At 35.6% G+C, this 12,798-nt stretch overlaps 1 protein-coding gene across 14 annotated transcripts in view; it reads right to left on the bottom strand.

Moving 5' to 3' along the window:
- Positions 1 to 12,798, bottom strand: part of trpa1b (transient receptor potential cation channel, subfamily A, member 1b) — a 365,395-nt gene that overhangs the window by 25,509 nt on the left and 327,088 nt on the right. For 13 of the 14 annotated variants that reach the window (XR_012399109.1, XR_012399110.1, XR_012399112.1 and 10 more), the window contains 5 exons: positions 4,332 to 4,380; positions 4,026 to 4,125; positions 3,831 to 3,931; positions 1,534 to 1,703; positions 1,195 to 1,359 (listed from right to left, as the gene is read on the bottom strand). Coding sequence is in view for 8 of the 14 variants with exons in the window: in XM_073940325.1 (XP_073796426.1) it covers positions 1,195 to 1,359; positions 1,534 to 1,703; positions 3,831 to 3,931; positions 4,026 to 4,125; positions 4,332 to 4,380 (585 nt within the window). In the remaining 6 variants the exon portion in view is untranslated. 14 annotated transcript variants of the gene reach the window in all.

Here is a 12,798-nt window from a genome sequence, read left to right as displayed (position 1 = left end):
TCATTAGATATTTTTTAAGACATTTCTATACAGCTTAAAGGGACATTTAAAGGCTTAACTAGGTTAATTGGGTTAACTTTGCAGATTAGGGTAATTAGGCAAGTTATTGTAATATGATGGTTTGTTCTGTAGACAGTCGGAAAAAAGGGGCTAATAATTTTGTCCTTAAAACGGTGTTTAAAAAATTAATAACTGCTATTATTCTAGCTGAAATAAAACAAATATGACTTTCTCCAGAAGAAAAAAATATTATCGGACATACGGTGATTTCCTTGCCCTGTTAAACATCCTTTGGGTAAGAAAAAAATTCAAAGGTGGGCTAATAATTCTGACTTCAACTGTATATATATATATATATATATATATATATATATATATATATATATATATATATATATATATATATATATATATATATACATGATTTCACATAAATTAGCATGCCAAAAATATACAAAATATAACATGCATAATATAAAAATATAATAGTATAAAATATAACATGCAACTTGACTGTTGTATACATTAATTAGAAAATTGGATTTAATTAACAAACAACTAAATAAAGGTATTTTAAGTAAAATAAAAAAGAAACAACTAAGAACTGAAACCAGCTCAACTGTGCTAAAATAAAACGTGTTACAGTATTGTACATATGTACAAATATGTAATGTTGAAAAAAGTGTGCTCGCTATAATCAATATGAATAGGCCGATCACACTGAATACAATCTTACATCAACAACACATGGCAAGCAACACGTTTATAATAACAAAAAATCATATTAGATTACAAACAACCCAACGAGTTGTTTAGCTCATGTCCACCGCTGCTGTTATGTTTAAAGGCGATTTAAACCAAAACCACAATGACAATTTATCAAACATACCTACAGTAATAAGGAATATGGTTACTTACTGAGTTATTAACACACAGCAATACCCCACAAAGAAAGGATGGACATTGAAGGAATAAACAATCTTAGGAAAGCTCCATTATAGTGCACTGTACAAGTCTGAACAAGTTCCGTCCGTGCATGCTGGAGACAGGCAGTCCTGTACCATTACGTAATCTGCTTAAGGATATCGGCCTAATTTTGATATCGGACTGATACGATAAGACTAAAGTAGCATTTATCGTCTGATAATGATATGGCCACCAATAACACCTTAATTTCTTTAAAAATGGTGTTACCTTTGAAACAGTGCTCCCTTCCTAAGCAGCAGATCCACTACTTGAGCGTGTCCTGCCCTTGAAGCAAGATGGAGGGGCGTCAGACCCTTTTCATCCCAATCATTCAGCATTTTAGAGTCTGTGAGGGTCTCCAGCAGCCGGTGGCATGTATTTATACGCCCATATCTGACACAAATCAAAGTAAAAAAATGAATATCAGCAGGTTTATGAATGTATGAGAAAAGCACAATTTTCATAATGGTCAGAACTTCCTTTGAAATGCTATTGTAGGTCCGATCTTATTACTTATATATAAAGAAGATTTGACTTTGATATAGCTCGTATTACAAACGTTCTCACTCTGCAGCGAAGTGAAGCGCTGATTTCTTCTCCCGTGACTTTTGACCCAAGCAGATATTGAGACCCAGCATATTTTTGACCGAATCGTGGATGCCAAGCTTGCAGGCGTAGTGCAGAGGAGTGCAGCCTTCAACATCCTCATCAGACAACATCTCCTTCACGGCGGTGCTCTGGAGGAGGCAATGGGCTCTTATAACTATATACAGAACATACGCGTGTTCAAAACAATACATTATGTAATAATCCATAACACAGGGTCACTTGGACTCTTCAAGCTCTCTTTCAAAATGAAAGTTGTTCTGTGTGCTGAATCTGACAAAAGTCAACTTGACGTTTAAGAAGATTTTCACACCTGTAAAACCACCTCAGGATTTTTGGTGAGGTGGATTTATTTATTTTATTTTTATTTTTTTGCAAAAACTATTAAATTCTCATACAGTGTAACAAGACTTTATATTCTGTACTAAATCACAATGCACCCACATATGACTGTTGTTTTGAATCTTTATCATTACAAATAAAATAACATTTAGTATAATTACATATTCTTTTAAATATATTAACAAGCATAGAAAGTGTTAGTGAAAGTTACTTTTTGATAGTAATGTTTTACAATATTAAGTTACTTCCCAAAATAGTAACTAGTTGTGTTACTTAGTTACTTATTAGAAAGTAATGTGGTGTGTTACTTTTGAGTTACTTTGGCGTTACTTTTTCTTACCTGTGTTTTTATTATTATTATTATTAAATAGAGGAGCTCTGCAGTTTACAACGCACTGTATAACCTTCATTTGCTTAAAAAAATAAAAGTAAAAATAAAAATTATAATTTAGGACCTCAGAGTTTTTGACCTTATTCTTCAATAGCAAAGTGCACTTGTTAATGTGATTGTCTTAGAACTTCCGATTCAGTTGCCTATGGGAGACATGACTAGGAATAGTAAATGGCAGAAAACGGTCAAACTACTTGCTCTACAAACAAGCGTTTGGATAACAATACAGACAAAATAGAATAACATATTAAGAAAATATCAGTTTGCAACATCAAGCAGCAAAACGAGCTGTTTTTATTATCTAAAAAGGAATGGAAGTGAATGAAGTTTCAAGCCAAAAAGATTTAAATGGCTGCTGTGCCCACTTGTACATGGAGAATAAGGTGAATACATGCTTATATACAGATTAATGAAAGTAAAAGCAATGTATTTGTTGATACCATAAAGCCTTGAGGCAATCAGAAGTAAAACACAATGTTTATGAGTGTTTTAACTGGTAACACTTTACAATAAGGTTCATTAGTTAATGTTAAATAATGCATTTACTAACATGAACAAACAATGAACAATACATTTACTACAGTATTTATTCATTTTAGTAAACTTTAGTTAATGAAAATACAGTTGTTCATTGTAAGTTTATGTTAACTCACAGTGCATTAACTAATGTTAACAAGCATGGACTTGGATGCTAATAATGCATTAGTAAATGTTCAATTATGATTAATAAATCCTGTACATGTGTTGTTCATTATCAGTTCATGTTACTAAATGCATTAACTAATGAACCTTATTGTAAAGTGTTACCTTTTAACTTATAAATCGGTCAGATTTGAGCCAAACACGACAGAAAGGTTAAAAAAAAAAGTTTAGTATGGTCCCCATTAATTTGTATATATTTTAATAAGCACAGGTCAGAAAAAGTATGTTAATTAACAATTTATTTTAAGGCGTCTTTGTTACATCTTTCATGTACTTGCTAAGATAAACTTAACCTTAAACTTAACCCTGCATTCTAACCTTAACTGCACAGTAAAAACATGTAATAAATTACTATTAGCTAGTATTTACTTGATTATTTACACTTTAACAAAGCCCCCTCTATTGAGTTATGCTAATTTAACCATATGTTGTTTCATTATTAATATATATATATATATATATATATATATATATATATATATATATATATATATATATATATATATATATATATATATATATATATATATATATATATATATATATWWTTACCTGTTGGGTTCACTATGTTATAAATCAAAACAATAGGTCACTTGGACTCTTAATCCTTTCTTTAAAATGAAATTTTTCTGTGTTATATTCTTCACTAAAACACAGAGTAGCTCCAAAGTACTAATTTATTGTCATTCTAAAGTCTTTATCATTTATAAATAATATATTATGTAAAAATCCATAACACAAGGTCACATGGACTCTTCAGGCCTTTTTTCACTACGTTCTGAATTTGACAAAGTGACCTTGACATTTCGGAAGATTGTCATACCTGCAAAACCGTCTCAGGAAGATTTTTTAGGCCTTTAGGTTGAAGAATAACAAAGTGGAGGAAGTTGCGACCTGTTTTTTCTTTGATTTTAAAATCTGCACCTATTTTATAACACAACAAAATATTAAATGCATCATAATGTGCATGCAAATGATATTAGTGAAAATGTGTTGAAAATCAATAGAAATGTCTTACCAATGGACAACAGATATGCAACTGTTTTCCAAGCGCTGCAGCTGGAGGCGAGCAGAAGCGGAGACAGTCCCTTACAGTCAATAGAGTCAATTTCTGCTCCCTTTCCAAGACAAATGAGATCCAATGACAGTGTATTAGGCTTTATCAAAAGACATGTGATAAGATGATGAGATATTGGATTCTTAATACTTGTTTTATCACGAGATCAATTTGAGCGATGCAGCTTGTTGGTTCAAAGAGTGCACGCACAGCAGAATAAAGGTTGGGGTTTGGATTATTCACAAAGCAAGTCATTCAGACATTTACCTTTGAAATAAGATATTCAGCCAACTCAACGTGATCAAACAGCGTGGCTCTATTAGGAGAAGAAAGTCATTGTTAATCTTTGAAGCATGACAATTTATCAAATATTTACTACGGCATATATATTAATAATATAAACAAAAGAAAAATGAACATGTCAGAGGTCTATATTCAGCACAAAGAGGAAAATAATGGGTTCTGTCCTTAATTGTTTACTGAGGCATGGTCATGGGGGGAGAAGGTGTCTAAATTGCCCTGCTCAAAATTTAAAGTGCTCCACCCCACTAGTCTCTAACCTACTGGAAATGATGAGTGAAAAAGGTACAAACGGTAAAAAGATAAAAAACGTATCTGCATTTCGTCACCTTGGAATTATAAGGTTCTGTCTGCATTCTGAATGATTTTGAGATATTGAGCTTCTAAGTTTTTGCATTCCTTAGCAAACAGTGTGTGTAACATTTTTTTTTTTAATAAAAAGTCTTAAATAGTAAACAACTTATAAGAAAAACATACCACAATGTAAATAGGTTGTCATTTAGTAAGAATATGTCAGTAACTCAATTTTCACAAAAATGTCAGATAAAACCTTATAAATATCGATGTGAATTAATTACCCACTGCATCTGGAGTCAGATTATGCAGTTATGCAGGCACTCCACAAGACGTGTGTGTGTCATTTATTTTCCCCCCTGTTCTTAGAGATCTTACCTAACCATTATTTGTAGCGCATCTGGCATCCAAGGCTAATTTCATTTTGAAATAAAGTCTCAGCTTTTGATTTTCGTCCACAGTAGTTTTGACTTTCTTTAATTTCCAATGATATGAAAAATACACCCGGCACAACAAGATGCAAGATATGTTTGGCGTAATTTGTTGCTATTTTCAGACCAGCGCAACCCTAATTCCCATTTGGCACCACGTTGTATAAATAGCAAATCCATTTGGGCCACTGTGGCCTCATGGGTGTTCCGGTCTAAAATGGTTTGTTAAGGCACATTGTTGGCGTGTTGCTATTTTGAAAAACTAAAATAGGCTGCGCCATTGACCAACTAAAAGCTGGTCTAAAGTCCAGTGCAGAGATCGTTAGTTACGCATCTATGCAGGTGCAAAACACTTAGAAATCACTTAATACACACAGGATGTGCAGCAATACACAAATATCTTTACATGTGAAAAAAAATTAAAAGATTATAAAGGATTTATTTTTCACTACATGAATATAACAACCACTACCTCAATTCCTTTTTCATCTCAGGGGGCATTTTTCAGTTTATTCATAACAATTTGTATGATATTGTTATTATTATAATTCATTCATTCATTTTCTTTTCGGCTTAGTCCCTTTTTTAATCTAGGGTCACCACAGCGGAATGAACGCCAACTTATCCAGCCCGCTTTTACGCAGAGGATGCTCTTCCAGCCGCAACCCATCTGTGGGAAACATCCACGCACACTCATTCACACTACACTACGAACAATTTAGCTTACGCAATTCACCTGTACCGCATGTCTTTGGACTGTGGGGGAAACCGGAGCATCCGGAGGAAACCCACGCGAACGCAGGGAGAACATGCAAACTCCACACAGAAACGCCAACTGACCCACCTGAGGCTCGAATCAGTGACCTTTTTGCTATGAGGCGACAGCACTACCTACTGCGCCACTGCATCGCCCATTATTATTATAATATTAGAATGATTTATTATATGCATATTTGTATTTGTTTTAACAAAAAAAAGTTTAGATTTGTCCACCTGTCAGGTTTTGGAGACATATGCATCACCATATGGGCATAAAAACAGGACATGTGTTTTGATTTAATTTTTGATCACACTTCATTATTATAGCTCATTTATTTGTTTGCTGTAAATTAAAATTTAATTTAGTAATAGTTTTGAAAGAATTCTTTGCGCTTAACAAACAAAATTAAATATGTTGGCTAATAAATGTCTTCACTGGAGTGTGTACAACACCATTTCCTTTTCCACAATATTAAAAGAATAAAGTAAGAAATAGGTCGAATGCAGGAGGCTCATGCTTTATCCTTGCGCTGCGGAGTGAATAAGTATTTATTTTTAACAAAATAAAATAAAAGGCAAAATAAACAACCCCGAGGGGGAAAAACACTAATAAAACAAATAGACAAACAAATTTGACTGGGTTGGCAAGACAAGGCAGGGCTAGACACAGCAGGACAGAGAAAAATCGACGACAAACTGGCACAGGACGGCAGACATGAGGGGTTTATATGAAGGACTAAATTAACACACAAACAGATGAACATAATTAACTAATAATGGGTAAACAAGGAGGGTGGGACTAGACAATAGACGGGAGAGCACATGACACAGAGAGACAACACAAGCTATGCCCTCACATAAAATGAGACTAGAACACGCAGCCAATGAGAGAACTCATTAACTGTGTGTTCTTATGACAAGACAAACAACAATGAAGCACACAACAAAAGCACGCGACCACAATGTAAACACAGAGCCACGTGCTTTGACAGGAGACACAAGACACGAGCACACGATAGATAAACACCTTACCGTGCGCTCACACATATACAACGCGGATGCTTCATCTCAGCGCCAACCAAAACTGAAACCAACTAGACAGAGGTGACGAGAATGAAGCAGTGCGATGCTGACAGAACAAACACCAACACTAGTACAAAAGCGCGCGCGTCTGAAGCACGCAGAGCCCACGCGGCTGCATCAAGCGGAAGCACGCATGCTCTGCGCACACCCACGAAGGCGCGCGCACACACAGAGACACACAAAGACAAAAACAGGACGAGACAGCTAGTGCCCGGGCTCTGTCACCAAAACAAGAATTTACAAGACCAGAGTGGCAAAACCCTGACAACATCATGGTGTGACGAAATAGACTCTTAAAGGGAGGGGAGATGAGACTCTGATTGGTTTAATGCACGTTATGCTCAAAACAAACTCATAACTCATTAAGAGAATAAGCACTACCCTGTGTGATTTAACCTTTGTGCCTAGATCGTTAAAATAGAGCCCTAAGACAATTGATGAACAAAACCAGGTGACACGGTGGCTCAGTGGTTAGCACTGTCTCTTTCCAGCAAGAAGGTTACTGGTTTGAGTCCAGGCAGAGTCAGGCATTTCTGTGTGGAGTTACCATGTGTTCGCGTGGGTTCCCCCCGTATTCTCCAGTTTATCCTACAATGTGTGTGTGTGTGTGTGTTTTTTTTTTTTAATAATGGTATTGTTCAAACTTATTGTTCTTTTATGTCTTACAAGTCAGCCCCAGGATCCTCTGCAGAAAAAGTTAGCTTTGTTTAATAAATATTTCACTGTAAGACTTGTAGTCTAAATAAGTTACGAGTGTAAAATTCAGTGTGGATTCGCTCAAAGGTCAGACAGTTTATGTTTCTATTTCATTTTGATGTTCTATGTTGTACTCTTGGCAGTGCATCAGCCAGTAAATAATTTAAAGAACAGTATTTTAAACAAAGCTTGTAAGTGGTCTGCTGTGACTGTGAGCATTTCTGCACACTTTAGGTCATTTTAAAAGGAATAGTTCACCCCAAAATGAAAGTCTTTCTAATTGAATAATTCACCAAATGCCACTGATTTTTGTAGATCTCATATAATCCAACTAGACATGGCAAGACATTCACAGCATGTCAAGATGTTTTAGTGAACTTTTTAAAGTACACAGTTTCAAACTAAAGACATGAAATGTACCCCAAATGAACCCCAAATCAGAAAAAGTTAAGACAGTCTGGCACTGTCTGATTGATTTAAGGGTTTTGTAAGATTTGTAAGTGACAATGGGCATTTCAGAAACAAGAATCTACAGTTTTATTATATATAGAGGGTCATAAATGGCATTGCCTATACTCTGTCCGGAATCCTTTTCGATGTCCTAACAGAAAGACTATAGCAATTTTTTTTTTTTTTTAAATCAGTAACTGTACTGTGACATTGACCCATATCACAAAACACTTCTCTATTAACAAATTCCAAACATAAAGATAAGAGAGAGAGGATATCAAACTGGTGCTGTTATGTTACAATATGTTATATTGCGATGGACTGCCATATGGGGTTATGATAACAATAATTTAGCCTTTATGATCTGTCTTCGTGGATTTTTTACACTCTTGGTTTTGTAAAAATCAGTCGCTAGTTCAGCCCTCTTGATGACATCACTCATGTCATTAAAGATGACTTGGATGTGGTGATTAGTTGTGAAGCTACAGTACATGTAGTCTGATATGTTTCTTGTACAAAACACACAGGAATGTATCTACCATATTTTAGTCTGTCATGATAATGTTAAAGTCTGAACCGGGTAACAGTATGGAATACATAAAAACTTAGGCTTTGTTAACACCTGGATCACATTCAAGTGTATAAGGATTTATGTGGTTTCCAGATTGATTGATATACCATTGTGGAAATGTAGTGTAACATTGAGCAACAAGGTTTGAGGTATGTTTTCTCTTGTTTGGTGTATTTGTCAAAAACAGCAGCCAAATCAACAGCAACACAGTCGGACCTGTTCTCTTTTATTCTGGTTGGCAAGGGCTGTGACTGTAACATTGAATGTGTTTTTTAGTATTAAACACATTTAATACCAATTTAATCAGGTTCTAAAAAATATTTTTGCTGATATAAAGCTGATATAGTTACAACTCATCAGAACAGGGTGTTCAATGCATCATTATTTCATCATTATCTCTCATTGATCAGATTACATATTGCATGTAAGTGGATGATGCTAAACACAGGTGTACAGTATGTGTGTGTATGTTTGTAATAGACAGGGCAAAAGAGTGCTCGCTTGACAGCTCTGTTGATACCGCGAGCAGGATTTTTCCTTTTTAATTTATTTTGGAGATAAAACAAAATATGAATACAACAGAAAGACATAAAACTTTACAAATTATGTGTCCACATTTGTAGGCTCAAAACAATCTTGATAAAATAGACTATATTGAAAAAATGTAAAGAATTACAAATATCGGATAAGTAAAAATAAATAAAATCACATTAAATAAATAAACCAATATAAAACAAACAAAAGCTATAACAATGTAGGTACATACAATACATACATTAAATCGTTTTTAAGCCAAATATAACTTTCATTTTATAAAAGCCTTTCTGTAAAGAAGATTTTAGATATTTTCTAAAAACAATAAACACCGGAGGAGGTTTAAAATATTATTTATAAAGTAGTTGGATATATTGATATTAATCAAATCGTGCAAACAGAGCATTTTTTGGGTGAGTGAAAGCAGAAATGACCTTCTTTTCTGTCACTCAGTCATGCACAGGGCCGCTTTAAAAACGGATTTAGAAAAAAATGCAATTACAAAATGACTTCTATGTCCTCAAACAAGTGTTTATGTTTTTATATGACTTGGTAAAATATGAAAATGAAATTTTAAATACATGTAGAGCACAACAAAATATAGGCTGTATTTTATTACTTGCTCTTATGTGCTGAAACACTTAACACTTTACTTAAAGGTCACCTATGGTAAAAAATCTACTTTTTAAGCTGGTTCTACAGACATGTGTGTAGGTATAGTTTATAGACAGTCATATTGAGGTGATATAAACACACCCAGTGCTTTTTTTTTTTTTTTTTTATCTAACAACATAAAAATGGTGGACCAATTGCAGCAATTTTTAGACAGTCCGCAACTTGACGTAGGAGTGCAGTCCCCCCACCCACCAATATTGACTGACATGCTCACATTAACACTTCTTCGTAGTAACGCGTATAATCATATCAATTGGGAATAAAAGGTCAGTTTGATAGGATCATCAATCATCATCATCAAACGTGATCAAGAGTAAGTTTTCCAGGTTTAAAATGTTTTTAAAATAGTGCATGTGTGTAATGAATTACAGCGATTTAAAATAGTGCATGTGTGTAATGAATTACAGCGATTTAAAATAGTGCATGTGTGTAATGAATTACAGCGATTTACCTCATCAGCACAGCCGCATTCCAAAACATTTATAAAAGAAGACACTTCAATCCTGGTTTGTGGACGTTAAACCAGGTTTATTTTGTACATTGACATAACAGATATCCATACAGCAGTGGATATTAACCTGTATCCTGTCACATATGCGTGAGTGCAAAGCTAATCTCTGTGTTTGTGTGTCTGCGCTATGTGTGTATGTGTCTGTGCTGTGTGTGTGTGTGTCCTCGCTGTGTCTGTACGTGACCTTTGTGATGACATTTTGTGTGACTCATGGTTGCAACTCCACAAAAAAATGCATCAAATACTCATTGGTAAAGTTCTTACTGTGGTATTTCTCACAAACGTTTTGGCCGAGGGCCGAGGGCGGCGATTGAGGCATGCTGCTAACAGGCATGTGGTAATGGTGGGCGGGAGGACTAGCCTTAAAGGCGCAGTACAAAAAAACAGCAACACGGTTTTACCAGCTATAAAACAGAAACTTCACACAGCTATAATAAATAATCTGATGGGTGAGCTGAAGTTTTGAGCTGAAACTTTACAGACACATTCTGGGGACACAAAAGACTTATCTTAAATCTGGAAAAAGGGGTAACCTAGGCGCCCTTTAAGATCACTGAATAATATGCAACATCCTCAAATAAAGGGAAATTACCTATTAAGTGTCATATAACCTAGGGAAATATGTATATGTTTTAGTTGTCTCCGGAGTATTTGGGCTGAATGTTTGATGACGTCTATTAAAACGAGGATGTTATATACATTTAATACTAATAATAATAATACATTTTATACTGAGTTATTGCCGGACAATTTTTGTGGTTTTATATTATAGATGGGTGCGCTCACTGCGCTGGGTCCCTCTGTTAGTGGAGAGACCACTTGATGCACGGTGCCATCAGTCGGTCAGTGAGTGAACAAATATAATGAATGTCAATACATAGGGGCGACACAGTGGCGCAGTGGGTAGCACGTTCGCCTCACAGCAAGAAGGTCGCTGGGTCGCAGGTCTGAACCTCGGCTCAGTTGATGTTTCTGTGTGGAGTTTGCATATTCTCCCTGCGTTTGCGTGGGTTACCTCCGGGTGCTCCGGTTTCCCCCACAGTCCAAAGACATGCGGTACAGGTGAATTGGGTAGGCTAAATTGTCCGTAGTGTGTGTGTGTGTGAACGAGTGTATGTGATTGTTTCCCAGAGATGGGTTGCCTGTACGTAAAGGCATATAATGTAATCCTGTACAGTAGCGTGTCATTTGTTTGTTTTGTTTGTCTTCATTCTAAAGGTTTCGTGATGATGCGATATGGTGTGCTTTATCTGCCTGCCTCATTCCTGCTGAACTGGGTGGGTTGTTTGACGTGACCAATGATTCTTTAAATGTTTTCCTTTAATCTTTTCTTAAATCTGCTTTAAATGAAGTACAATTAAAGTCATCCATAATTAACATCTTCATCAAAGAATTTAGCTATTTTAAAATATGCAGAAATATGCATGTTACTAAATCTGAAAACATTTAGTAAATGTTTACTTAAATGTAATTGTCTAACCATACTTCTCATTATATGTGCCCAGGGTTACATATTTGAGAACCGTGAAATATGTGCCCTGGGCAACATATGGCTGCATGTTTTATGTAAAATAAATGCTACAGAATGGTATAAAACCACCGCCAACTTTAGTACGGCTGAATGCTTTTACTCCATTTTTTTACTCCAGCTTAACCAGTTTGCTCAGTAACACGACATATACGGCGAAGGATTTGGGACTCAAATTCTGGCGAAGTAACCAGTAACCAGGTAAAACCACACCAAAACGCAATGTGTAATCAGGGTAAAATCACCGTCATTATGTTTATATTCTCTACTAGATTGCTTTTAAAAACACTAGTGGTTGTGTTTAGGGAAGGGGGTGAGTAGCAAGCTAATGCACAACAACAACCCTGTTTCTCTCTTAGATGCACAAGAGAAATGGCCCCAGTAATATATTTGAGACAGTCAAAAATCTACAAGATGACCTCTAGTGGATTTGTGAAAACAAAACTGCAATCATACATAGCCATATGCAGTTCTCAGATACATAGCCCTGGGAAAGTAACTTCCAACCCAGACTCATTCTGAAAATGTACCTCTATCTACATATGTGGAGAGCACCAAATATGTCCCAGGAGCTACATTTTATGCAGAATTTGTTTTCGTGAATCCACCAGAGGCTGCTGTGTCTTGCATTCAGATCTCGAATCTCTCTTATGAGTATCATTCGTGCCTGCTGTTCTCACACAAATCCACCAGAGGCCACTGTCGACTGACTATTTGACTAACTGAATGACTCACTGACTGACTGACTGATCAATCGAATGATGCACCCTCCTCCTTCCCTAAACCCAAAAATAGTGCTTTCAAAAGCATCGATTGACCTGCCCACCCACTTCCCTAAACCAGTTTTCAAAAACAATAAAAAGAAAAGCCTCGCCTGATTTTACCACGTTTTCAGGTTTTAC

The sequence above is a fragment of the Danio rerio genome, chromosome 24 (genome assembly GCF_049306965.1).
Source record: "Danio rerio strain Tuebingen ecotype United States chromosome 24, GRCz12tu, whole genome shotgun sequence".
NCBI classification, from domain to species: Eukaryota; Metazoa; Chordata; class Actinopteri; order Cypriniformes; family Danionidae; genus Danio; species Danio rerio.
Note: the sequence above shows the minus strand (reverse complement) of the source record. Positions and strands in the feature narration are given on the sequence as shown.